Genomic DNA, 25,696 nt, shown 5'->3' on the forward strand with positions numbered 1-25,696 from the left:
GGAGGAGAATGATGATGATTGGAATTTCGTGAGAATATTCCGTCGCAACGAAAAATGCCTTTCTTTTAATGATTTCCAGCCCAAATCCTGTATCATTTCTGTGACACTCTCTCCCATATTTCGCGATAATACAAAGCGTGCTGTCTTGCTTTGAACTTTTTCGATGTACTCATTCAGTCCTATCTGGTAAGGATCCCACACCGTGCAGCAGTATTCTAAAAGAGGACGGACAAGCGTAGTGTAGGCAGTCTCTTTAGTAGGTCTGCCAATAAAACGCAGTCTTTAGTTAGCCTTCCCCACAATATTTTATATGTTCTTCCCAATTTAAGCTGTTCGTAATTGTAATACCTAGGTATTTAGTTGAATTTACTGCTTTCAGATTAGACTGATTTATCATGTAACCGAAGTTTAACGAGTTCCTTTTAGTACTCATGTGGGTGACCTCACACCTTTCGTTATTTATGGTCAACTGCCACTTTTCGCACCATTCAGATATCTTTTTATTAATCGTTTTGCAGTTTTTTTTATCTTCTGATGACTTTATTAGTCGATAAACGACAGCGTCATCTGCAAACAACCGAAGACGGCTGCTCAATATGTCTCCCAAATCGTTTATATATATCAGGAACAGCAAAGGTGAACGCCTGAAATCACTTCTGTTTTACTCGATGACTTTCCGTCAATTACAACGAACTGTGTCCTCTCCGACAGGAAATCGCAAATCCAGTCACGTAAGTGAGACGATATTCCATAAGCACGCAATTTCACTAGGAGCGGCTTGTGTGGTACAGTGTCAAAAGCCTTCCGGAAATCCAGAAATACGGAATCAATCTGAAATCCCTTGTCAATACCACTCAACACTTCATGTGAATAAAGAGCTAGTTCTGTTTCACAGGAACGGTGTTTACTACACCCATGTTGACTATGTGTCAATAGATCGTTTTCTTCGAGGTAATTCATAATGTTCGAACACGATATATGTTCCAAAATCCTGCTGCATATCGCCGTTAACGATATAGGCCTGTAATGTAGTGGATTACTCCTACAACCTTTCTTGAATATTGGTGTGACCTGTGCAACTTTCCAGTCTTTGGGTGCGGATCTTTCGTCGAGCGAACGGTTGTTTATGATTGTTAAGTATGGAGCTAATGCATCAGCATACTCCGAAAGGAACCTAACTGCTATACAGTCTGGACCAGAAGACTGACTATTATTAAGTGATTTAAGTCGCTTCACTACTCCGAGGATATTTACTTCTACGTTACTCATGTTGGCAGCTGTTCTCGATTAGAATTCTGGAATATTTACTTCGTCTTCTTTTGTGAAGGCGTTTCGGAAGGTTGTGTTTAGTGACTCTGCTTTGGCAGCACTGTCTTCGATAGTATCTCCATTGCTATCGCGTAGAGAAGGCATTGATTGTTTCTTGCCGCTAACATACTTCACATACGACCAGAATCTCTTCGGATTTTCTGCCAGGTTGGTTGGTATGGCGGGCAACACTCAGGTTGCTAACCCACCGCTATCCAAGGCATCGTCAGACACGTCGTCGCTGGTCATTGTGGCTCATTTCGAAGCGGCTCATCACTGAAGACACTCCAGCCAGTGAGATTCCTGGCCGAATTTTCCTGACACCACTGCAAACGCACTTGCTGGTGTGCAGCGCTCAATGGTGGTCGGCGCAGAGGACGCCGTGAGCTAGACCCCCTTCCTATGAGCCGCCTATTAATGGTACTTGTGGCCGCACCTGGGACCGATGATGATGATGAATCCGGGGTTCTGAGTGCCTCTCTTTCTCACGCCCTGCCGTCTCTCTAGGTCGACCACTCCCTTCTTGATGCTGCATTCAGCCACGGTTCGCCCATTCCAGTCACCATCCTCCAATAGTGGCATCGCCGCTCTTCATTTGTCGAGCGATTTGCCCTTTACTGCAACCGGCTTCCTGGAGCCCAACTACATGTCCTCGCTAAAATGCTGACATCTGTGTATATTGTCCATGTGTCTGTCTGCGAGGCACAGTTACTGCCCAACTAACTACCCGGAATTAAATTTGCGAAGTCTTTATGCTCTGGTATCGACATATCTCCTGTTTACTATCCTCGACAGCTGCACGTTGAAATTACGCTACGGCGTCACACATTCATTTATCAGCCACAGTCAAAGTTCTCACTTCTGAATTTTCCGTCGATACCTGTATCAATATAAATATATGTTGTTAAGTCTTCCCTTGTGTTATGTGTTTCGTTTTCTTACGTTCAGTCGCCGATCTAGAGCTCTACACTACTGAATCCTTTTCTTGCTCTGATACTCCAGCAACGTGTTGTTCCTGTCTGCACTGTTCGAAGTTTATGAAATCGTTATTTTTGCTACTTTAATCTTGCACAGCAGATCTGTTTCTCGGATTCTTGTGTGAGTGCACAATTTTGCTTCCGCCGTTTTGCAATGTATGGCAGTAGCGGTAAATGGTGGTGCAGCAAGTGGGTCGCAAGTATCGTACAATAAATTTAGGTATCTAAATACTACTCGTTTTCTCGTTACATCTCAGAATTAGTCTCGATTGAATACAACAGTTTACGAACCCAATTTTTGCCGTTTGCGGGAATTTTTAATTTGCTGCTATAACTTGAGGACATCTCCGGCTGAGGCTGGTAAAATACTGAGTAGTGCCTAAGGCGGGGCACCTGCTACTGCAGAGCGTACAGAGAGTGGTTAAACGCCTCAAGAACGGTGATGTTGGCGTAGAAACCAGACACGGGGGTGGAAGAGAGGACATTTTCGAAGCTACTAAAATCGACGGAAACAATTCCAGGGCATATTTATCGAAATAAATTGATGCGTTTGGGTCGAGCACTGTAAGACAGACTGCTACAATACAGCCGAAGACATGAAAAGGTGGTTTCGCAGAATGACAGTGCTCGAACTCTTGTTGAGAAACCCATCAAAACATACATGGAAACATTGAAACGGGGAGTCCTACCTCACCCGCCGTATTCTTCAGACACTGTTGCCTCTGACTCCCATGACCTACACCATTCTGATCAATGGCGCACGGCGTGGTTGACCAACACCTCCGGTCACCTCGCATGAAATAAGTTCCAAATTTAATCGATTCAAGGATCTCCTCAAAAGACGCCGACATATTTCGCCACCGGATTCGCATGCTGCCCGAAAGCCGGGAAAAAGTAATGACCAGCGATGGCCAGTGCCTTAAATCGTAAAGTTTTTGTAAGTTTTTTGCAATAAAGTCCCGAATTCGAGAAAAACCGGTGGAATCAAAGGTGTAAGTCTAATAGCAATCCTGTGCTGGAAAATAGTCTCTTTTTGCTATTGTTCTTTACACCTGTATAGTAATTAGTTATAGATATAAGAACGTGGGCTTCCGCGGCCGGTGTCATAGTGACTAAAATTCTTCTGGGTATTATGCCGCGTCATTACTAAAAACTGACAACAATAATAAACTAAAACCGACGTTTCGGCCGAATTGCAACGGCCTTCCTCAGGGCACGACTGGTTTTGCATGGGGATAGGTGCTTCTATTTATTACAGACTATCGATGTCTGACGTCGCTGCTGTAAAACTTTTAACTGGCCCTCTTATATGATTGGCTAGTAAAGATGTAAGGGAAGAAAGAAAGAAAGAAAGGGGCTATTCATGGATGTCCATGTCGTCAACGATTGGTAGCTGTCCGCGAATCAGCGTTCGGCTTCTGTAAAAGGCGACAGTGAACGGCTAGGCAACGTCCTCCGCCGACGAGGTTTCAAACCGATTTTTCGAAGCAGTCACAGGATCCACGAAATGATAGGTTCCACCAAGGATGTAGTCAACAATCTTAACACTGGAGGTGTTTACGAACTACGGTGTGAGTGCGGAGCTACCTACATAGGAGAAACAGGGAGACCTGTCAGCTTACCAGTAATAGAACGATTATAACAACATAATAAATCGGCGATAGCGGAACACCAGCGTGACTGTGGACGACCTATCAGGTTCCAGGAAGCCCGAGTACTGGCGAAAGAATCGTGGATGAGAGAACACAAAATACGGGAGGCGATCGAAATTATGAAGCAACCTAACAACATCAACAGAGAAGATGGCTACAAAGTCCCGGCGTCCTGTCTGCCTGCCATCCCAGTCCAACGGGCCACGAGCGGTCGCGGGGCAGAAGCTACACGGGACACGGACGTATCTGCACTGGTGGTGTAAATGTTCCGCTTTTAACCCGCCCATGCTTGCCCAGTGGCCAGGCGGGCGGGCCGCCGCGCGTTGTCAACAGAACGGGCAGGCGGCTTCACTCCCAGCCAAGCCAAGCAGAACCCAACCCGGACAGGCTGCGGGAAACTTGCTTGCCTGCCCATATTACTACTGAGCTGCGCTACGGAGCCGTTTAGTCTGCGCGCGTCATTGTCGTATTATGAACGTTAATCAAAAATTTTTATTTTACCTGAGCACCAAAAGACAAATTCCAACATTATATATATATATATATATATATATATATATATATATATATATATATTAATTTCAGGTAAAAACATATTGGGTGTTATTTGTATATTCTTTCTTTACGCGTATATTTCGGGCTTCTTATCTATATAAATAAAAATTAATTGCCAAATGTGTTGATAAGCGTAAAACTCGAGAACGGCTGGACCAATTCTGCTAATTTTTTTTGCTGTGTTCGTAATTCTCAGGACAAGGTTTTTATGAAATAAAATTTTTCGAAAATCGACCGAAAAATTGGAAAATTTGACAAAAACTGAAAGTGCGTTTTCATTGTGTCCGTGAGATTGTATTGCATACAATCTTGATGAAATTTTGCACACTATACCTTGAAACCAAGAGGAAGGTCACAGTCAACATAAAATTTCGTATGGTGCATAGCAGAGGTTCCTTTACGTAACGGAATTCGACAAATTGTACGTATTTATTCCGATCTTGATGAAATTTGGCGCACTTGATATTCAAAGCAGGATGAAGGGCGCTGTCTGCTTAAAATTCTGAATGGTGCATGGCGGAGGGTACTTTACTTACACACTTCTACACCAACCTACAATTTTATTCCGATCTTGAAGAAATTTTGCACACTTGACCATCAAGAGGAACATCACTGTCTATATAATATTTCGGACAGTACATTTAATAGAGTACCTTACAAAAGATTTTGACATCGTTTGCGGATTATCATGAAAGTTCACTATGTACGCATGTTTCCATGGAGCAGGTTTTTGAATATTTACATGTGCATATATATATATATATATATATATATATATATATATATATATATGTGTGTGTGTGTGTGTGTGTGTGTGTGTGTGTATACATACATTTCTTTTAAACGAAATGTCTATGATCGTTTTGAAATTTGAGAGCTGTCTGACACATTCACAGTCTTCGTGTTTGACAAGTCGCGCACAGCAAATGTCGTTTAACAGTTGCAAACCATTTTCGGTTGAGTGAACGTGTTATATTGGCTGCAAAAAACCTTGATGTTAACGAAATGAATTTTCAAATTCAAAATATGACACCTGGCGAATTGCTGACATACAAGTCGGTTTATTCCGTTACTAACCAAGATGATGTAGTCAACTATCCTACGGAATTTTTAAATTCGCTGGATTTCCCCGGATTACCGCCTCCCAATCTGTAATTAAGTCGGATCGGCAATCATTATGTTGCGAAAGGTAAACCAGCCACGTCTTTGTAATGGCACTCGGCTTGCGGGGAAGAAATTAAAGAACAACGTAATCGAAGCCACAATTTTAAAAGGAAAGTACAAAGGTGAAGACAGTTTGATTCCAGTATCACTAAGATTCCGACCGACATCCCATTCGACTTTAAACAGTTATAATTTCCAGTGCAGCTTACATTTTCCATGTCGATAGATAAATCGCAAGGGCAGTTGTTATATGCTTGTGGCATCAATCTTGAAAATCATGTTTTTCACATGGCCGTTTGTATGTCGCATATTCCCCTGTCGGGACACCTTCAACTTCATTTGTTTTCGCACCAGAAAACAAAACTATCAATGCTGCGTATCAAAAAGTATTACAATAAATGCTACCTAGCAATAAACTTTGACATTGATTCACTGATCACCACAAAAGTTGACAGATATATATGAGTTTACATAGATAGGTGAAGAGGAGATGAACTGAGGTGGCGGAATCCAACAGAGAGAGGGCGAGGAGAAGGATAGAGGGTGGGGGGAGATGGGCCAAGGGATGGGTTCAGAAATGGTTCAGATGGCACTGAGCAATATGGGACTTAACTTCTGAGGTCACCAGTCCCCTAGAACTTAGAACTACTTAAACCTAACGAACCTAAGGTCATCACACACATCCATGCCCGAGGCAGGATTCGAACCTGCAACCGTAGCGGTCGCGCGGTTCCAGACTGTAGCGCCTAGAACTGCTTGGCCACTCCGGCCGGCCAAGGGATGGGGAGGGGGGGGGGGGGGGAGGTGATCAGAAAGATAGTGGGAGAGGACTAAATGGATACAGAGAAAATAGGGGAGGAAAGATGGACTACGAGAGCGTGGAATAAATAAATGCCCAGGCAACACAATGCAGTCTGTGCTGCACTTTTCAACACCGAAACGGATGGATATTTATACTAAAGAAGTGAACCTCCACCCCCCAAAAAGAAGATTGGTCACCTCCCCAGAAGAATAAATTATCTACGCCCCTATTAACCACTGTACTGCAATGAGAACCAAATTAAGATTTTGGAAGTCTAGAGTCTTTAACTTTAGTATGTTTCAGCCAAGTATGACACCAATTATATAAATATTTAACTACGTTTCCAAGATGTATTTTACTGGTTCTGTGAATTCATTCGAAGTTGGCAAAATCATTCTAAATTGCCAAAATGCATTTTAACAAAATCGAAGGACCTGTTTCGTATCCAGTTCGTCTAAAAACTAAAGTACTGGGAATACAATGGCGACCCTGAGCCATTTTTCACGGCGCCTACGTTTGCGTCATGAGAGTCTACACTTGTAGTCTAGGTCTGCGTCATGAGGGAATATATTTCGGACCATCATGATGTAGACTAAGACGACGAGTGTTTACTTGCATGATGCAAACCTAAACGACGACTGTAGACCCTCATAACACAGACCTAAACGACGAGTCTGAATCCTCATGACGCAGATGTAGACGCTGTGGAGAGTGGCTCAGAGTTTCCATTATATTCCTACTACAATACATTCATGGAAAAAGACGCTCTTCATTTTAGGAGCATTTGTAGTGTCTAGGTCTTCAGCATCTTGACTCTGCATGTGGGATTCCCCTTAATATAGAAATACAAGAACAAAATTACATTTTGCAATGTGTGTGGAACTCAACAAAATAAATTGTAATTTAATCTCTTAATGTGTATTGCCTTAATCCACAAATGAATATTTTATTTTGCAGAACACTTTTCAACATAAAATATTTACAAATTTTCCTTCAGTTCCCCTGAAAGTATTATTTTGGCCAAACCAGATACTCCTAAAAATATTTGGATACTTTTGCAAACACAAGTAACAGAAAATGGTTTACAAACAATAATAAATGTCACTTGGGAGGATTGAAATCGAAAAGTTTAGTCTAAAATAAAAATGAACTGTATGCATTACAAAATTTCTATCTCAGAAATTGACGGCCAGAAAGCACAAGAAAGAAATCTGCACTCTTAATTGGTAAATTTGCGCTCAAACTCATAGTTTCCTGTCCAATGTTCTACTGTATTCTTAATGTGTCTGCTGATTAGTGTTTGAATTAATTATGACGAGATCGTTAAGTCTGTCTGCATTAAGACGTGATCGGTTTTCGCTAATTAGGTTTCCAGCGCAACTAAAAATTCTCTCACTAGAGGCACTAGTGGCTGGTATATTTAATATTTTTCTTGCCACACACGCAAGTCGAAGAAGTCGCTGGGAGCTATTTTTCCACCACTATAGAATACCTCCCTCGTTCACACAGTGTTCTTGCAAGTATCTGCTGACTTCATCATGTAGGAGAGGAGGCTCTTCTGCCCAGTCCTCAAATTTCGCCATTTTGTACAGCCCTGGATTTGTTTCTTGGGTGCTGTGATTGGGCACTTGTACTGAAACTGTACAGGTTCCAATTAATATTTGTAGAATAATGTGAAAATCGTACCACACATAGTTGAAATTGTAATAGTTTTTAGATGATGGTATCATTTATCGTCAAGTAAAGTCACCAGAAGATCAAAACTAACTGCAGAACGATTTAAATAAGGTATATATTTTTGGTGTGAAAATTAGCAGTTGGCAATAAATAATGACAAGAGCGAGGTTATCCCTGTGTGTACTAAACTAAGTCCGTTAAACTTCGTTTACAAGATCAACCAGTCAAATCTAAAGGCTGTAGTTTCTACTTAATACCTCTGATTACAATTACGACCTACTTAAATAGGAATGGACACACAGAAAATGCTGTAGGCGTTTTAATGACAAAACACTCTTTTGCAGCATTCCTACGCAATTGGAGAGCCTCACGACTGACGGAAGAGGTCGAAAGAGTCTAAATAAGGGCAGCTGGTTTGGTGTTATCGTGAGACAGGGGAAAGAATGTCGCGGAAATTACACAAGAGTTGGGGTGGGAATCATTACAACAATGACGTTTTCTGACGCGGCGCGATCTATACATGAAATTTCGATCACCAACTTACACCTCCGCATGCGAAGATATATTGTTGAGTCCCATCTACATTGTAAGAAATGATCATCAGAATAAAATACAAAAAAACAGCGCTCAGACGGAGAGATGTAGGTGTTCTATCCCGCGCGAAATTCGAGAATAGGAGACAAATAAGTTGAAAGTGGTTCGATGAACCCTCAACCAAGGACTTGCGTGTGACTTGCAGAGTATCCATGTACATGTAGATGAAGAATATATGCATTATCTTAGGAGCTTACCTTCAGCACACATCTGTCGTGCTGCTTGGTAAACTTCAATTTTTTCATCCTCAGTTAACTTTCTTAATGTGCGGTAGTTAGCCACCATAAACGTTGCAATTTTATGCAACATACTAACGCACATTTTCTGTTCTAGGAAGGCATCGGTGGCTTGTTTCAATGGTTTCATGTCCTGAAAATACATTTTCTCAACATACATATTTCACAAGTGGTTCTATAATATTCAGATGGAATAAAATTACAAACCTCTTCATCGTTATCCCGTACGGTACAGTGAGTTTTTGAGGCATAAGACCACGGTAGAACTAAATGTAGGGTTGGCTCCTTGTCACCCTCTAGATCAACTGTGGCTTCTTTAAACGGCTTAAGAAATTCTATAAGCTGACCAGTTATATGGTGGTCATAACCCAGCATCTTATCAGAGGCACCTTCATTGTGTAAAACAGCCTTCACTTAATGAATCTGAGAATGGACTGATACAAGCATGTCAAAATAACTATTCCAACGAGTTGAAACCCACTGCTTTAAAGATGAGTTCAGTCTCACAAAGAGACCTCTTCTCTTGAAGTACGAAACCGTAGCCCGCACTGTATTAAGAATGGCTAATATATTTGGAACATTTTCTTTCAAAAACTGTTCGCTCAGAACATGTTTCAAGACTGTGTTTATACTATGAGCCATGCATGGAAGACGCTGATATATTTCGAGAGCTTTGACAATGTTCCTGCCCTGGTCTGTGACAGACGTAATTTTGGCAATGTCTTCACGAGAAACACCCATAGTTTCTAAGCCATCTTCTAACTCGTTTCGAATATTCGAGCCAGTTTTTGGGCAGTCTGAAAACGCAGAGCACATCAGTACATATTTATTCAAACGCCAGTCTGAATTTATGTAATGCATTGTCACGGACATGTAATGCACCCCTTTGTAATTGTCTGTCCATAGATCAATTGTACTGGCACATATACCAGAACGAATCGCATGCAGTATATCTGGGAGCATTTTGCTGCGCACTTTATGAGCTAAGGTTTGAACTTTCCTAGCTACTGTCACTCGGGAAGGCATAACATTTTTAATATCGAACTGAGCCATATTTTTATCCTATGTCGATCAGTGTCTGCCCTAAATTAAGAAATCCTTCTCCCTCTATACTGCCAAATGGTCTCAGGTCCTTAGCACACATTTCGACGCACTTTTCGGCCACTAAATCTTTGCCCTCTTTCAAGATAATTACGGAGTGAGGGAACTGCTTGTCAAATTTGCACACATGTCGTAACATACTCGAAGTTCCCGAATAAGTACTTAAGAGCTTTTTACATAGTTTGCATTGAGACACACCTACCGATTTATTTGAAGCGGCCTCATAAACACACGAAAACGTTTCCTATGCGGCACTTGTGCTCTGTTTCGTTACCAGCATGTATTCGCCAGTTGTCAATTTTTTTTCAATCTCACTAAAGTTCGACCTATTCATTGTGCTGCCTCCACCGTTGCGATAAATGAACTGCGGGCTAACTACCTGGTTACTCTAGTCACGGTAGCTTGACAGCGCAACCTGTTGTCAGGCGCAGCAAGCTGAGCGGGTCCCGTGAAGCTTGGCAACCTTGCGGGAACCCAGGTAGCCCGGGCTTGCGGGAGCCCGTATCGGCCGCATTACCCACTATGCCTCAGTACACGCGCACTCTTGTGTTTACGTCGCGGCAGGCTGACCTGCATGAATGGTTGCAGAGGAGCTAGGGGCAAGCAGGCTGCAAGGGGAATTTGTACACCTCTAATCTGCACAAGCAGCTGTAGAGCAACTGACAGTCCACTTCCACGCACGCCAGGAGGAAAACTTGCCGACCAGAAGCCGAACGCTGATTGGCGAACAGCTACCAATCGTTGACGACATGGACATCCACGAATAGCCTGTTACTTTCCATCTTCCCATACGTCATAACTAGTCAATCATATCAGAAGGCCAATTAAAAATTTTACAACAGTGACGTCAGATATCGATAGTCTGTAATAAATAGAAGCACGTATCCCCATGCAAAACGAGTCGTGCCCGGAGCAAGGCCTTTGCAATTCGGCCAAAACGTTGGTTTTAGTTTATTATTTTTGTTAGTTTGTAGCTATGACGCGGCATAATACCCAGAAGAATTTTAATCACTATAGTTAGTTACAGGTTTTCTGATTTATTGTGTGTGTTCATTCTAACGATAGGAAAGATTGGTTGTTTAATTAGCTTTTCACTAAGAACCCATTCTGTGCAAGACACACTTTCTCCTTTCGTAAAGTAATATTTGGTTTATGATTTTGTCAAGTGACGTGGGCAGTACTTGAGCACAAGTAATTTCTGATTTATTAATTATAATAAGGTCAATAAATATTTAGGCCCCCCACAACCCTCAGCTGTTTACCACTCCAAAGCGTTCCTTTACCAAAATGATGGATGTGTCGCACATACTGCACATACCTTCTTCACTGATCATTTGGAGATCGTTAGACGGTCGTTCGCGATAAACAAACTGGCCTGCACGATCAACACACTTAACACCTCTGGATACTTCTGAGTGGAAAAAATTGAGACACAATGTCCACATGGAAACTTCGTCAACCGTAAGGATATGAAATGCGATACAACACAGTGCTTGTGTCACGCTAAGTACACATCCAATGTAAGGCTGAACATTGTCGGTCTCGAATCGCTTTAAAGCATCTGACAGAGCTCAATGTCAACATTTAACCACTTGATATGATTAATTACTATTAACGGCGTAATTACACTACTGGCCATTAAAATTGCTACACCACGCAGATGACGTGCTACAGACGCGAAATTTAACTGACAGGAAGAAGATGCTGTGATATGCAAATGATTAGATTTTGAGAGCAATCACACAAGGTTGGCGCCGGTGGCGACACCTACAACGTGCTGACATGAGGAGCGTTTCCAACCGATTTCTCATACACGAACAGCAGTTGACCGGCGTTGCCTGGTGAAACGTTGTTGTGATGCATCGTGTACGGAAGAGAAATGTGTACCATCACGTTTCCGACTTTGATAAAGGTCGGATTGTAGCCTATCGCGATTGCGGTTTATCGTATCGCGATATTGCTGCTCGTGTTGGTCGAGATTCAATGACTGTTAGCAGAATATGGAATCGGTGGGTTCCGGAGGGTAATACGGAACGCCGTGCTGGATCCCAACGGCCTCGTATCGCTAGCAGTCGAGATGACAGGCATGTTATCCACATGGCTATATCGTATCGTGCAGCTACGTCTCGATCCCTGAGTCAACAGATGGGGACGTTTGCAGGACAACAATCATCTGCACGAACAGTTGGACGACGTTTGCAGCAGCACGGACTATCAGCTCGGAGACCATGGCTGCGGTTACCCTTGACGCTGCATTAGACAGGAGCGCCTGCGGTGGTGTACTCAACGAAGAAGCTGGGTGCACGAATGGCAAAACGTCATTTTTTCGGATGACTCCAGGTTCTGTTTACAGCATCATGATAGTCGCATCCGTGTTTGGCGACATCACGGTGAACGCACATTGGAAGCGTGTATTCGTCATCGTCATACTGGCGTATCACCCGGCGTGATGGTATGGGGTGCCATTGGTTACACTTCTCGGTCACCTCTTGTTCACATTGACGGCAATTTGAACAGTGGACGTTACATTTCAGATGTGTTACGACCCGTGGCTCTACCCTTCATTCGATCCCTGCGAAACCCTACATTTCAGAAGGATAATGATGTGGAAAAAACGTAAATAGTTACAATCTACGGCGTACACACACTTTGTTCAACATGTAAACATCATTACAAATATTCCGATTTAGGTTACAAAAAGTTCGATATGCATGCCAGCATTGGCGATGATGTGGGACAGTGAAATTCTACAAGACCTGGTGAAGTTCAGAACATCGATGATGACCTCCTGAATAGCTGTTTTCAGCTCCCCAATGGTTTTGGGGTTGTTATTGTACACCTTGTATTTAATATAGCCCTACAAAAAGGAGTGGCATGTGTTCAGATCTGGACAACATGGCGGCCAATTGAGGCAAGCGCCAGTGGCCTCTGGGAATCCCAGAGCCCGGTTGTGGTCCCAAAAGCGCTCCTCCAGGACATGAAACACTCTCCTGCTTCGATGGGGTCGAGCTCCATCTTGCATGACCCACATCTTGTCGAAATCAGGATCACATTAGATAATAGGGATGAAGTCATCTCCCGAAACCTTCACGTACCGTTCGGTAGTAACCATCAAGAAAAAGCGCACCAATAATTATGTCACTGGAGATTGCACACCACACTGTCACCCATTGAGGCTGAAGAGACTTCTCGATCACGAAATTCGGATTCTCAGTCCCCCAAATGTTATAATTTTGCTTATTTATGAACCCATCTAAATGAAAGTGGGCTTTGTCATTAATCCAAACCATATTACACATGCTAATTCCTATCATGCCCTGTAGGCAATTGTGCAGTTTGGACATCCTAACGCAAACCGTTCAGAAGTTATGACGATTTTGTTTCATATAGTTCAATAATTGTCTCTGTGTAATCGGTCAGTTCCTTATAAGGTTTCAAATTTATGTATAGATCGGAGACTTACTTAAACGTGTTCAGAAATGTAAAATTTAGCACCTCACAAAACGAAAGAACACAGTATCCTATGACTACAGTATCAATGGATCACATGTGGAATCGATCAACTTACTGAAGTACCAGACTACAAGAGATTTTAGGGATATGAAATGGAATGATCACATTGGTTCACTTGTATATAAAGGAGGAGGCGGACTTCAGTTCGCTGATAGATTACTAGCGAAAAGCAATCGGTCTGTAAAACACTTGTGCGACCCATATGATATAGGACTAACAAGGGATATTGAAGGTATACAATGAAAATCAACACTAGTTTGTTTCAGCTGTGGTACTCTGACATCGAGATGTTAAAAGAAACTAAAATGGTGGGCGTTTGAAGATAGATGCAAACTATCCTACGGTAGCCAACTTACAAATGTTCAAGAACTAACTTTATGCCTTGAGTCTGGGAATAAGCTACAGCCCTCTACATATTGCTCCCAAAGGGGGACTAATTGCAGTGTACACAGAGTCGTTTAAGCAATTATTCTCGCTGCTGGAATTCGAGAGAACACTAATAAATGTAGGAAGTATCGTCTGCCATGCACTTTGGAGTAGGTTATACTGTATGGACTACATGTAGCTGCAGATTTTCTGTAGTGTAGTACGAACAAATGGTGTAGTTTTATTCATTCTCCATCTCGGCAGGCCTTTTCCACAAAGCCATCGCGCACAGTGGTGTGGCTGTGGCGGACGGCGTGTGCTCCGACCGCATGCGGGCTCGCTCCTTCGCACTGGGCGCCCACCTAGGACTGGAGACGGACGACTCCCAGCAGCTGGTGGACTTTCTGAGGAAGCAGCCGGCGCAGGTGCTCGTCGAGAACGCCATGTTCGGCCGCACTGAAGAGGTACGTGTTGCACTGGCCACGCAGTGGTTTCTCCAGAGCTGGAGGTTTCGTGTCATTGCATGGGAGGTATCTGTTGTTCCAGGACAAGGCCCGCAGCGTGCTGTTCCCATTTGTGGGCACGGTGGAGCCAGCTGACGCCGAGGGTGGGGCCTTCTTCCCGAGGGACCCCGCGCAGCTTCTGTGCTCCGGGGACTTCCAGCACGTGCCACTGATCACTGGTGTCTGCACGAACGAGGGAAGCGTCTTTAGCTCAGGTCAGTACCTGGAGAGGTCACCCCGGCCCCTTTTCCCCCCTCCCCTCCCCTGGCAGCTGCTACTCTTCAGTCAGACTGAGGGCCACTCTGCTTCAGTAAAACAAACACAGTCAGTGCTTTCTATCTGTTACAATTCAGTTCTCATTGTAGAAGGGTGCTGCTACATTGGCTGTAGTGCAACATGATATGAGGGTCACTTCATAAGAAATGCACACTATTTTCTTTAAAATCCATCTTTTATTCTACATGTTTGAAAGTTTTATAGTGTGTAGATACATCCCTTAGGAACAATATTTTCATGTCTCCACATAATTTCCATCCCTCTCAACTGCCTTACGCCATCTGGGAACCAGCGCCTGTATACCCGCACGCCGGCCGCAGTGGCCGAGCGGTTCTAGGCGCCACAGTCTGGAACCAGGCGACCACGATGGTCGCATGTTCGAATCCTGCCTCGGGCATGGATGTGTGTTAAGTCCTCAGGTTAGTTAGGTTTAACCCTAGGACGCCTAAGGGGCGGGGGGGTTCGTTGAACCCACAATTTTTTTATGTCCCCTGCTTTTGCCCAAGTAACTTTCACACTACATGTTCCCTTTGAGTTATTGTTTGTTGGCTATTTTATGAAACGTTAGTGTCAATATATTTTATAGAAAATTCCTGCTATGAAAGAAAAAATAAATAAACTTATTATGAGTCCAACAACCCCCCGCCCCCCTTAAGCTTCCATGCTATAGAAAATTTCCATTAGTAGGATTTCGTGTTTCTCATCTCTACAACAATGCAAGTTAGTTTCTTGTTGGTTGGTATTCTTGGTATTCACAACATTCGGTTCACTTTCAGAGGAAGTGATTGTTGATGTCAGTCAGCTGTTATTTATCTTGTAAACTTGCGGTGAGTTAGTGCAGTTCCCAATACGCAGGCCTCCAGTAACTTTGGTGTCCTACACAGCAAAAACGAATCCAAGTAAAAACTTACTGATGTTTGGCAACAGTGCACCAAGATAAAGGCACTGTTGGAAGAGAGAAGAATAAAACCGAGATAAATGCTTATTATAATTCCACTAAAGGTGGAATTGATACCGTTGATCAAATGGCACGTATGTACACCTGCAAGAGGGGAACAAAGAGATGGCCTCTATCTGTATTTTACTCTCTCATCGACATTTGTGCTATCAATGCAACCACCATATACATCCAGCAACATCCAAGATGGAATGAAAAGAAACACAACAAACGGAAACTTTATCTTCTGCAAGCTGGGATGTAACTAGTGCAATTGCAGGTAGAAGAAAGAAGTGCCTTTGCAAGAGGCTTATCTAACCAAATTGTTCAATCAATGGAGACTACTCTACAAAAGAAAATCAAAGAAGTAACAACAGAAGCACGTCAGCTTCCCGCAGGGAAAGGTCGGTGCCATATTTGTGTAAGAAAAGCTAAAACAAAGAAGCAGAAGTACAACAATCTAAGTAAACAACAGTATTGTGGACAGTGGCATTCAGAAAAAATTGTGAAGTATGTCTCTTGCCTTGAAGTTGAGGACTCAGAGTAGTCTATTGTATATGAACACATCTGTATTTTGTACTGCAATATGTAAATTTTTTATTCACTCAATCCAATATTTATAACAATTAACAACATTTATAAACCGATGCCTTAGTTAAAATACATAATTATACGTAATTTTTCGTCAGTAAACTGATTTAATACCTGTGGGCTCGCCAAACCCCCCCCCCCCCTTAGACATTCAAGTTAGAAAAAAGGCTTGGGCGTCCTAGGGTTAAGTAGTTCTACGTTCTAGGGGACTGATGACCTCAGAAGTTAGGTCCCATAGTGCTCAGAGCCATTTGAACCATTTTTTTTTTTTTTTTTTTTTTTTTTTTTTTGTATATCCTCATGGTAAAATTCTGGAGTAACCTGTTGGAGCCACTGTTTGGCAGCGTGCACAAGGGAGTCATCCATCTTCAAACCTTGCTCCATGAAGAGAGTCTTTCAGTTTCCCAAAGAGATGATAGTCACATGGAGCCAGTTCAGGACTGTAAGGCGGGTGTTTCAGTGTTGTCCATCCGAGTTTTGTCTTCCATGGCTTTTTGACTGACATAATGGCCATGCATTGTCGTGCAACAGCAAAACATCCTGCTTTTGCCGACTCAGTCGAGCTTGAAGTTTCTTCAGTGTCGTCACATATGCATCAGAATTTACGGTGGTTCCACTTGGCATGATGTCCACAAGCAAGAGTCGTTCGGAATCGAAAAACACCGTAGCCATAACTTTTCGAGCAGAAGGTGTGGTTTTGAATTTTTTTTCGTGGGTGAATTTGCATGACGCCACTCCATTGATTGCCTCTTCATATCTGGTGAAAAATGATGGAGCCATGTCTCATCACGTGTCACAATTCTTCCAAGAAATTCATTTCCACCATTCTCGTACTGTTCCAAAAGTTCCCTGAATACCATTTTTCTAGTTTCTTTGTGAGCCACTGTCAACATCCTGGGAACCCACCTGGCCCGAACCTTTTCTAACGCCAACACTTTCAGTATTCTGCAAACACTTCCTTCCCCTATCCCAACGTAGAGTGACAATTCGTTGAATGTGATGCGTCTTTCAGCAGTCACCTATACGTTAACTCTCTGCACGTTGTCTGGAGTGTGTGCAGTACGAGGCCCGCCGCTGCGAGGACAATCCTCAATATTCTCGTGCCCGCTTTCATCACGTAACCTGCTTGCCCACCGACTAACTGTACTGCGATCGACAGCAGCATCTCCGTACACCTTTTTCAACCTCTTGTGGATATTTCCCACTGTCTAGTTTTCACAGCACAGGAATTCTATGACAGCACGTTGCTTCTAACGAACGTCAAGTGTAGCAGCCATCATGAAGACATGCTGTGACGGTGCCTCTCATGGGAACAGGTTGAACTAAGTTTGAAAACATGTGGGAAGGATGTATCAACACACTGTAAAACTTTCACACATGCAGAATGAAAACTGTATTTTTACAAAAATAGTGTGCATTTCTTTTGGAGTGACCCTCGTAACTGTAAGCGTGCTTCTGATGCATTAATTTGATTTTGTGAGACTATATCTGTTACATTTAGAGAACTGTGCGTTGGGATTTTGACTGCAGAACTATTTTACTATGACCAACGAACATTTCGTGTAAGGACCAAGAAGATAAGATAAAAGAAATCAAGCCTTGTACAAAGTCATGTAGGTAGTCGTTTTTCCGTCGCTTTGTTTGTGAGTAGAACAGCAAAAAGTACATGACTAGTATTGGTACAAGATACCCACCACCACACCCCATACAGTGGCCTGTGAAGCACACATGTAGATGTAAACATGGGGAGAATTTTAATTTGTACACCGAAACCAAGGTCCTGCTACCAAAGAACCAAGTATAAGAAATAGGTTCTCAGGTATGCGATTGGCTCCAAGAACTTTTTAAGAGTTAGAAATCCTTAAGTGGCCCTGGAGTTCGATAGACAGAATAAAAATAAGCACATCTGTATTTTGGCTTCCTAAACCTAAAGACTTCATTTTGTCTCCTTACGTTAAATAAAAGAATGCAAAATGTTCAAATGCGTTGAAATCTTATGGGACTTAACCGCTAAGGTCATCAGTTTAAGTTAGGTTAAGTAGTGTGTAATCTTAGTGACCGATGACCTCAGCAGTTTGGTTCCATAAGACCCTACCACAAATTTAAAAAAAAACAAAATAAAAATAAATTAATTAATTAATAAAATAAAAAAAAAATAAACCTTAGAGGAACCATAAAACGTCGGACCTTGCACTGAAATCGAAGTTAATGCAGCGACATGTGTGACACCATATGTAAATGTCGCACGTACTGCTGCCTCCAACAAATTTTTATCTTGTGTATATTCTGTAATGACACATAAGCTTGGCGGCAAATTCTACCAGTGAAGAAAGACACAGTTCTTCGTCTCCTTGTAAGGAATTGTACGGTGCAAACTTCTCCAATTTCGCGTTGCCCAGCTGTAGGAAAGTTGCGATGACAGACACCATCAATTTGGACACATGTAAAGATTAATGTGTGGTTGTCATCATTTGTAATTTAATATACACATTATTATATGCCAACCTGTGATGAGCATATTGCATGCTATATGTGGCAATGTATTGCCAAGCCCTGAAGGCATTGGTATTAAAAGATAAAAAATTGTGATTTCTTACATGAAGGAAAGTTAGACACTTGAGGTGAAAAAATAATTCAGATACTACTGTCATTAATGAGTGTACAAATTTGCATATCAGTTTCCTGTTTGAATCAAGTGTGGCTGAAAGATGATACAGTGCTATACCAAAAGTATCAGCTTACGTTTTTAGAGATTTATCGCTTTCTGATTTACGAAACCTTAACGTAGTTCAAAGTACGTTCCTTTCATATCTAGGCAGTGTCTGTATGGGCTTCCGAGTCTCTTTTAGCATCTCCAACGATCCATGACGATGTACCTTCAAACTTTTCTTTGTCCTCAGAAACAAAAAGAAGTTTGGTGGTGCCAAGTCACGTCTGTATGGTCGCTGAGGCTGTGTTGCCACACAGCTCCTCACGAGAAGCTCATGCATAACGAAGGTGGTGTGCCTCCATGTGTTGTCGTGATGAAAAATCCAGTTGCTCACAACGACTTTCTTTACACTTCCCACAATCGAGCGAGAACTTGAATATAAAACGGCCCATTAACGGATTGAAAGGAACATAATGCAATGCACCGTTCTAGATTTTTAACGAAAACTCTTCGCCAGAAATCATACCAGTTTATGAGGATGATATGATGAACCGTACTAATGTGTGGAAATGGTGTTGCCAGTTTAGAGAGGGTAGAACTGCTGTTTGTCATGAACAAAGGTGTCAGCATCACTCATTATTCGTGCCAAACATCGATTGATTTTTTAACGAGATAAAAGCAGTGTTTCCAGGAGTTCGACATCTCCTCATCATGTAATAATTAGTGAAATAGTTTATTTTCGAAAACTGTGTGTGACATGGACTGCTCGCAGAAGGTTGCAGTACTGGATCTTAACTAGAATTTCTCAAATGCTTCGAAATGAAAGGTGAACAAGGAATTATTCCAGATTCTATTTGGACTGATGATGGACCAAGGATGGCACACTACACACCTGAGACTGAGACAAAATCGATGCACTGACTACATCCCTCGAGCCCCATCAGTGAAAAGAGCAAAGCTGTTGTTTCAGCCAATAAAAACACGTCTTTTGTTTTTTGGGGCCAAAAGGGATTTTTCTCGTCAAATTTTTATCCCATGCGGTAACAATTACTCCTGTACGGTACTGTTAAACGGAAAGTAACTGTGGAAGGGCCATACAGAACAAAATAATGGGAATGTTAATGAAGTAAAAGCGTCTGTTGGATGACAGCAGCCAGTTCCACAAGGCAGCTCTCGGATTCATCACCAACCAACCACTCCACTCGCAGCCTCGGTCAGGCACCTTCAGCCTTTAATTTTCCACCTCTCTCATTTTGTTTGTGGGTGAAAAAAAGTTATCTAACAACAATGAGATCCACAGTGCCGTTAAATGACGGGCCACAGAAGCGGAGGGAGCCTTTTTGACAAAGTGTGTTGAGAATAAAGGCGACTACGTCCAAAATAATGCTTGATATACGTTTGTTAATATGTCAAATTTTATAAAAAAGAATTGCATTTCGATGTTTGAACACATGGCCACCGTCAGTATCTAGACATGCCTTGTATTTAAGCACCTCGTTGTTGGCCTGTTGCGACAACTCGATTAGTAGATACCAGCAAACATCAGGTTCTTCAAAGAACCTAACCTCCATGTATGAAAAAGCTTCAAATTTCTGATTGATTTACAAATGTGTTAATATTTTAAATGTGTGACTTTAATCAGTTAATCGAGTAAAATTTCTGAAAATGTTTGAAATTATACTTAAAGTTTATTGGAAGTCGCTAAGTGGCCTCATTATCAGTCGCTGCATGAGTATACTCTCGCTAATTTATCTCCTTTTTTGAGAAAAAACTCGCTTTTTCCGCGTCTCAATGTTTATGATGTCATATCTATTGAACTATGGGGTCGGCTGCTTTGGCCGAGCGGTTACAGGCGCTTCAGTCCGGAATCACGCCGCTGCTACGGTCGCAGGTTCGAATCCTGCCTCGGACATGGATGTGTGTGATGTCCTTAGGTTAGTTAGGTTTAAGTAGTTCTAAGTTCTAGGGGACTGATGACCACAGATGTCAAGTCCCATAGTGCTCAGAGCCATATGAACCATTTGAGCTATGTGTTGTACAATGTTATAATTTTCCAGGTACATTCAGTGAATTATGTGGACGCTGTGGGTGAAATATTTTGCGAATACATTTAGTAGTAATAATCTTTAAAGTCATACTGAAGCTGAAATTTTATGTCATGAACAGCGAATGTGCAATAAGTGATAAACTTTCTTCCTCTCATCAGTCTATGGTGGGTGTCAACGAGAAAATAACGCTGCGCCTGTGAGTGCCTTTGCACTCGACTCACGATTCTCTCCCGCTGCCCACTCGCCACCCAGGTCTGTTGTCGGGTATAAGGGGAGTATACCAGCGCAGAAAGGAGGTCGAGTACAAGAGTTCGCAAGTATAGCCACCGACTCGCCGTATTCCCACTACATGACAAACATTTTGAAAGCAATTCCCTGCACTGAACTGTTATTACTATGCATTTATTTCACACAGTCATGATTTCGATTTTATGGCCTTTCTCAGGTGCAAATTGAAATGTCGTAAAATTTGATACCTGCCTAAGTGACAGCAGCAAGTTATCATCACTATATAAGAATGTCCTGACTCACTCACTGACTCATCATTATACAGTACAGACTGCTAAGGATAGAAACTTGAAATCTGAAGAAGGTATGAAATAGGTGATGCCGTTTTTTTAAAACAGAAAAAAAATCGCTATTAAGGCAGTTTTGAAGCTAGACCTACGAATATCGGTATTTGGTTTCTTGGTCAGAAATAAAGAAACAATGTTTCAGCATCCTTGGAAAGTTAACCTTATGGGGCTGAAAGCGGGAGTGAAATCTTTATTAAAAATGGTTCAAATGGCTCTGAACACTATGGGACTTAACTTCTGAGGTCATCAGTCCCCTAGAACTTAGAACTACTTAAACCTAACTAACCTAAGGACATCACACACATCCATGCCCGAGACAGGATTCGAACCTGCGACCGTAGCGGTCACGCGGTTCCAGACTGAAGCGCCTAGAACCGCTCGTCCACTCCGGCCGGCTCATTATTAAAGAACTACTAAAGTGTTTTTAAAGCTGCATGTATCAATATTAGTATTTGACTTCTCGGTTACAAATAAAAAATACAAAATACATGTTTCATTTTTTTTGGAAATTGAACCTCTAAGGGAGTGAGGCGACGAGACCTTTTATGAAAATATTTTACTATGAAAGCATTATTAAGCCTAAATCTATGGAAATTTAAATTTAGATTCTCAGTTAGAAATAAAAAAATACTTGTTTCACTAATTTTGGAAATTCAACTACTAAGGGCGTAAAATAGTGGATGAAAGATTTTTTTGAAAGTAAATAATTATTAAAGAACTACCAAAGGAGTTTTACGGCTACATCTATGAAAACTGATACTTCACTTCTCGGCTAGACAGAAAGGAATATTTGTTACGGCACGAATGTTGCAAAAAGCATGATTAACAAAACATTTGGACTCCAGCTGCCAGAATCACTTTTTCGTCAGAAGTAAGCTAAATTCGGAAAATACCATGCTTATAGGGCCTGAATCAGCGTGTAAATGTTCGAAGGTGCTGCAATTTGTGAACAGAATAACAATTTGATTGAATAAAACAAATAAGTAAACAGAAAACTCTGCATGTCATACATATAACACAAGCAAAGCAGTGAGCGCTACCAGTATAACAGCTCATCGATTAACAGTGAATGTTGTTCTATTTATATGTACGCTTACATTGTGTATTGAACTGGGGACCTAGAAACGACGGACAGGTTTCTTCCTGCTGTAGCCCTGTCTTTCACTACCCCACAACGGACCAGAGCAGTCCACCCACAGCACCGCCGCCCCACATCGAACCCAGGGTTATTGTGCGGTTCGGTTCCCAGTGGAACAACTCATACCAGATGAGTGTAACCCCTAATGTTTGCATGGTAGAGTAATTATGGGGTACGTATACTTAGTCTTTGCACAGCAATCGCCGACATAGTGTAACTGAGGCGGAATAAGGGGTAACAGCCTGCATTCGTCGAGGCAGATGGAAAACCGCCTTAAAAACCATCCACAGACTGCCCAGCACGCCGGACCTCGACACTAACGAGTCAAAATATTTTACATATACAATAGACAAGAAAACCTAACTATTTATATTCAAAAGGGAAACAATACCAACTGTATATTATTTTCAACAAACAAGTCCTCACTACATTATAGAACAAAATAAACATCTTGCTATATCACCAGAAATTCAGGTACAACTGCGAAAAAAGAAAGAAACGATGAAAGAAAACAGAAAAACATCCTCTTATACGGCTCTCAAAGAAACTATCAATGTCTTCATAATGGGGAATAAGAATATTTTTTGCAGTGGACGAAATTTGTACGTTTTTCGTCTGATGTGTGGACTGTAGCGTAAGAGTCATTCCGGATATCACTCCTCCTCTAATAGAACACATTTGGAGTTATATGCTGGCCGAAGTGGCCGTGCGGTTAAAGGCGCTGCAGTCTGGAACCGCAAGACCGCTACGGTCGCAGGTTCGAATCCTGCCTCGTGCATGGATGTTTATGATGTACTTAGGTTAGTTAGGTTTAACTAGTTCTAAGTTCTAGGGGACTAATGACCTCAGAAGTTGAGTCCCATAGTGCTCAGAACCATTTGCACCATTTTTTGATTTGGAGTTATATGTTTTGCATCAATTAATTTTCGTCCTTCACGCTGCGTTCTCGCAGAACACAGCTTCATTAAAGGCTATCTGATCCCAACAATCAGTCGTTTCACCTTGTCTGTGCTACTTTTTTCGTCCACTCATCTGCCGCACTAACAGTAAGTCCGACTAACCTTACATTGCTGCACGCTTCAGTAAAAGAGAACGAATCGACGGGTATGAAGCGACTGCAGCGCCACAGTTCTGAGACGCATCTTATTCGCGGAACTACAGTGGGAATAGAGAAAGCCCACTAGCACTGATGCAACAGTGGCGCCTTGGTTTGTGCGGTATGCAACCCGCAACATTTCAATCGTACTTGCTCCGTTTGTAATCTGTTGTGCAGTGACTCAAGTGCGTCTTCTTTAGTGAGCCTCATACTGAGAGAAGGCAGAAACCAAACACAAGGCAAATACTACCCTCTCAATGGCACTACCGCGGCGCAAGATGCTCCGAGGAGTACACTGAGAGATCGATGTTGCGAAAGCAGTGCTCTTAACTGTGACAATGTATCACGAACTGGGCTCCCTGGGGTTAGTAATGTCGATTACAAGAAATAGACGAAAGTGTGTGAGGAAGTGTGTGGCTAATAGTTCTGAGGCAACTGTACGCAGACGATATACATTTGTACAAATGATCTAAAGTGAAGTTATGAGAAGTGATGGGTCATGCCTAACCTAACATAGTTTGTGCTGAACTGAAATACAAGTTTGTACTGTAGTCTGCACTGAGGGCTGTTGGTTATGGTATACACTTCCAGCTCATAAAACTGATGGACTGTCATCATTTAACATAGATTCCTCATCTTTCTCTCTCCTCTGTTGTCACAATCGGTGGCTCCCACTCGTCATAGGGACTGAGAGATCAGCTGTTCCTTTTTAGTTTCCCATAACCTACGCCTCTCTACTTTCCGAAGAAAAACCTAATACTTTCGACAGCTAGCCCTTAACTCACGAAGAGACTGTTCTGTAACATACACTAAGAGGTGTCATCTCTGGGATCCCAACGCTTAAACTGAGATTTAGGGGATAAATCATTTGAAATTTTTCGTTTAAGTTATATAAGACTTATTTTATAATAATTTCAGTGCCATTTAAATACTCCACGTTCACTGTGTTGCATTAAATAAAGTCTGTAGTATTTTACTTTTTGTCACACAAAATCGTATATTTTTGTGCGTTTTTTTTTTTTTTAAATATTACACGTAAATAAACTCTTAGAGAACTAAATTTTACATTCTGAAGAATTATTGTACCTTTGCGAAGCAGGTACATTTTCACATAAAATTACACTCCAGGATTTAAATTTGCACATAAACATTGGACAAAAAGAAAGTCTGTTAAACGGGTATTCACTACTGGGATCTATATTTCCCTTTACCACAACTCAGAACGTGTCTGATTTTAACTAGTACTTTAACTATTTCATTGAAGAAATAGGACGGTGTCCAACACCATTGTCCTGAAGTTCTTCCTGTGAACGATACTGTCGTTCACTAGCAGAATTGTGGCCGCTGGCTAATGAAATCTCGTCGTCCTTTTCATCTATCCCTTGAAATATATATCTGTGACATGTTCCTCATGTTTCTGAGAATACATTTCTTGCTATATGTTGTGTACATAGTTCCGCATAGTCAGCGCGTACACAACTTTCCCACTAGAGCGCGCCCCGCTAAGCACAACAGCGCAGGCGCAGCGCTTGTCCGTCTCCGCACTACGAGATGGCGCTGCCATAGAGATGGACCAAATTCTGCTTCCGCCGATCCGCGTATTAATATGTAACGCAGCCAATGAGATTGCTGCTAACGTAGAACCTTTTCTCCTCGCAGATCACACTCGTGCAGTGATACATGATCGTGCGAGGTATTATAGCGAGTGTACAGACCTCTGATTAGTCAGTCTGCATTTGTCTGCATCAGTCTGTACGAGTTCTACATTTGTCTGTACCAGTCTATAGTCAAGTTTCAGTCTGCACCTAATAAGATTACCATATTCCTGTACATAGCCATGAAGATAAATGTATAGACACTTTTGTCAAGAATCAGAGATATATGTGAGAATAAGATTAACGTACCAATACCAAAGGAACTTCAGATTGTCAATTATA

The 25,696-nt window shown here is 42.0% G+C and overlaps 1 protein-coding gene across 1 annotated transcript in view; it reads left to right on the top strand.

Moving 5' to 3' along the window:
• The window catches only part of LOC124551110 (esterase FE4-like), a 127,522-nt gene that overhangs the window by 47,384 nt on the left and 54,442 nt on the right, over positions 1 to 25,696 (top strand). The window contains exons 5-6 of the mRNA XM_047126049.1: positions 14,210 to 14,409; positions 14,492 to 14,663. Coding sequence (XP_046982005.1) covers positions 14,210 to 14,409; positions 14,492 to 14,663 — 372 coding nt within the window. The remainder of the gene's footprint in view (positions 1 to 14,209; positions 14,410 to 14,491; positions 14,664 to 25,696) is intronic.

This window comes from Schistocerca americana, chromosome 9 (genome assembly GCF_021461395.2).
Source record: "Schistocerca americana isolate TAMUIC-IGC-003095 chromosome 9, iqSchAmer2.1, whole genome shotgun sequence".
Classification (NCBI taxonomy): Eukaryota; Metazoa; Arthropoda; class Insecta; order Orthoptera; family Acrididae; genus Schistocerca; species Schistocerca americana.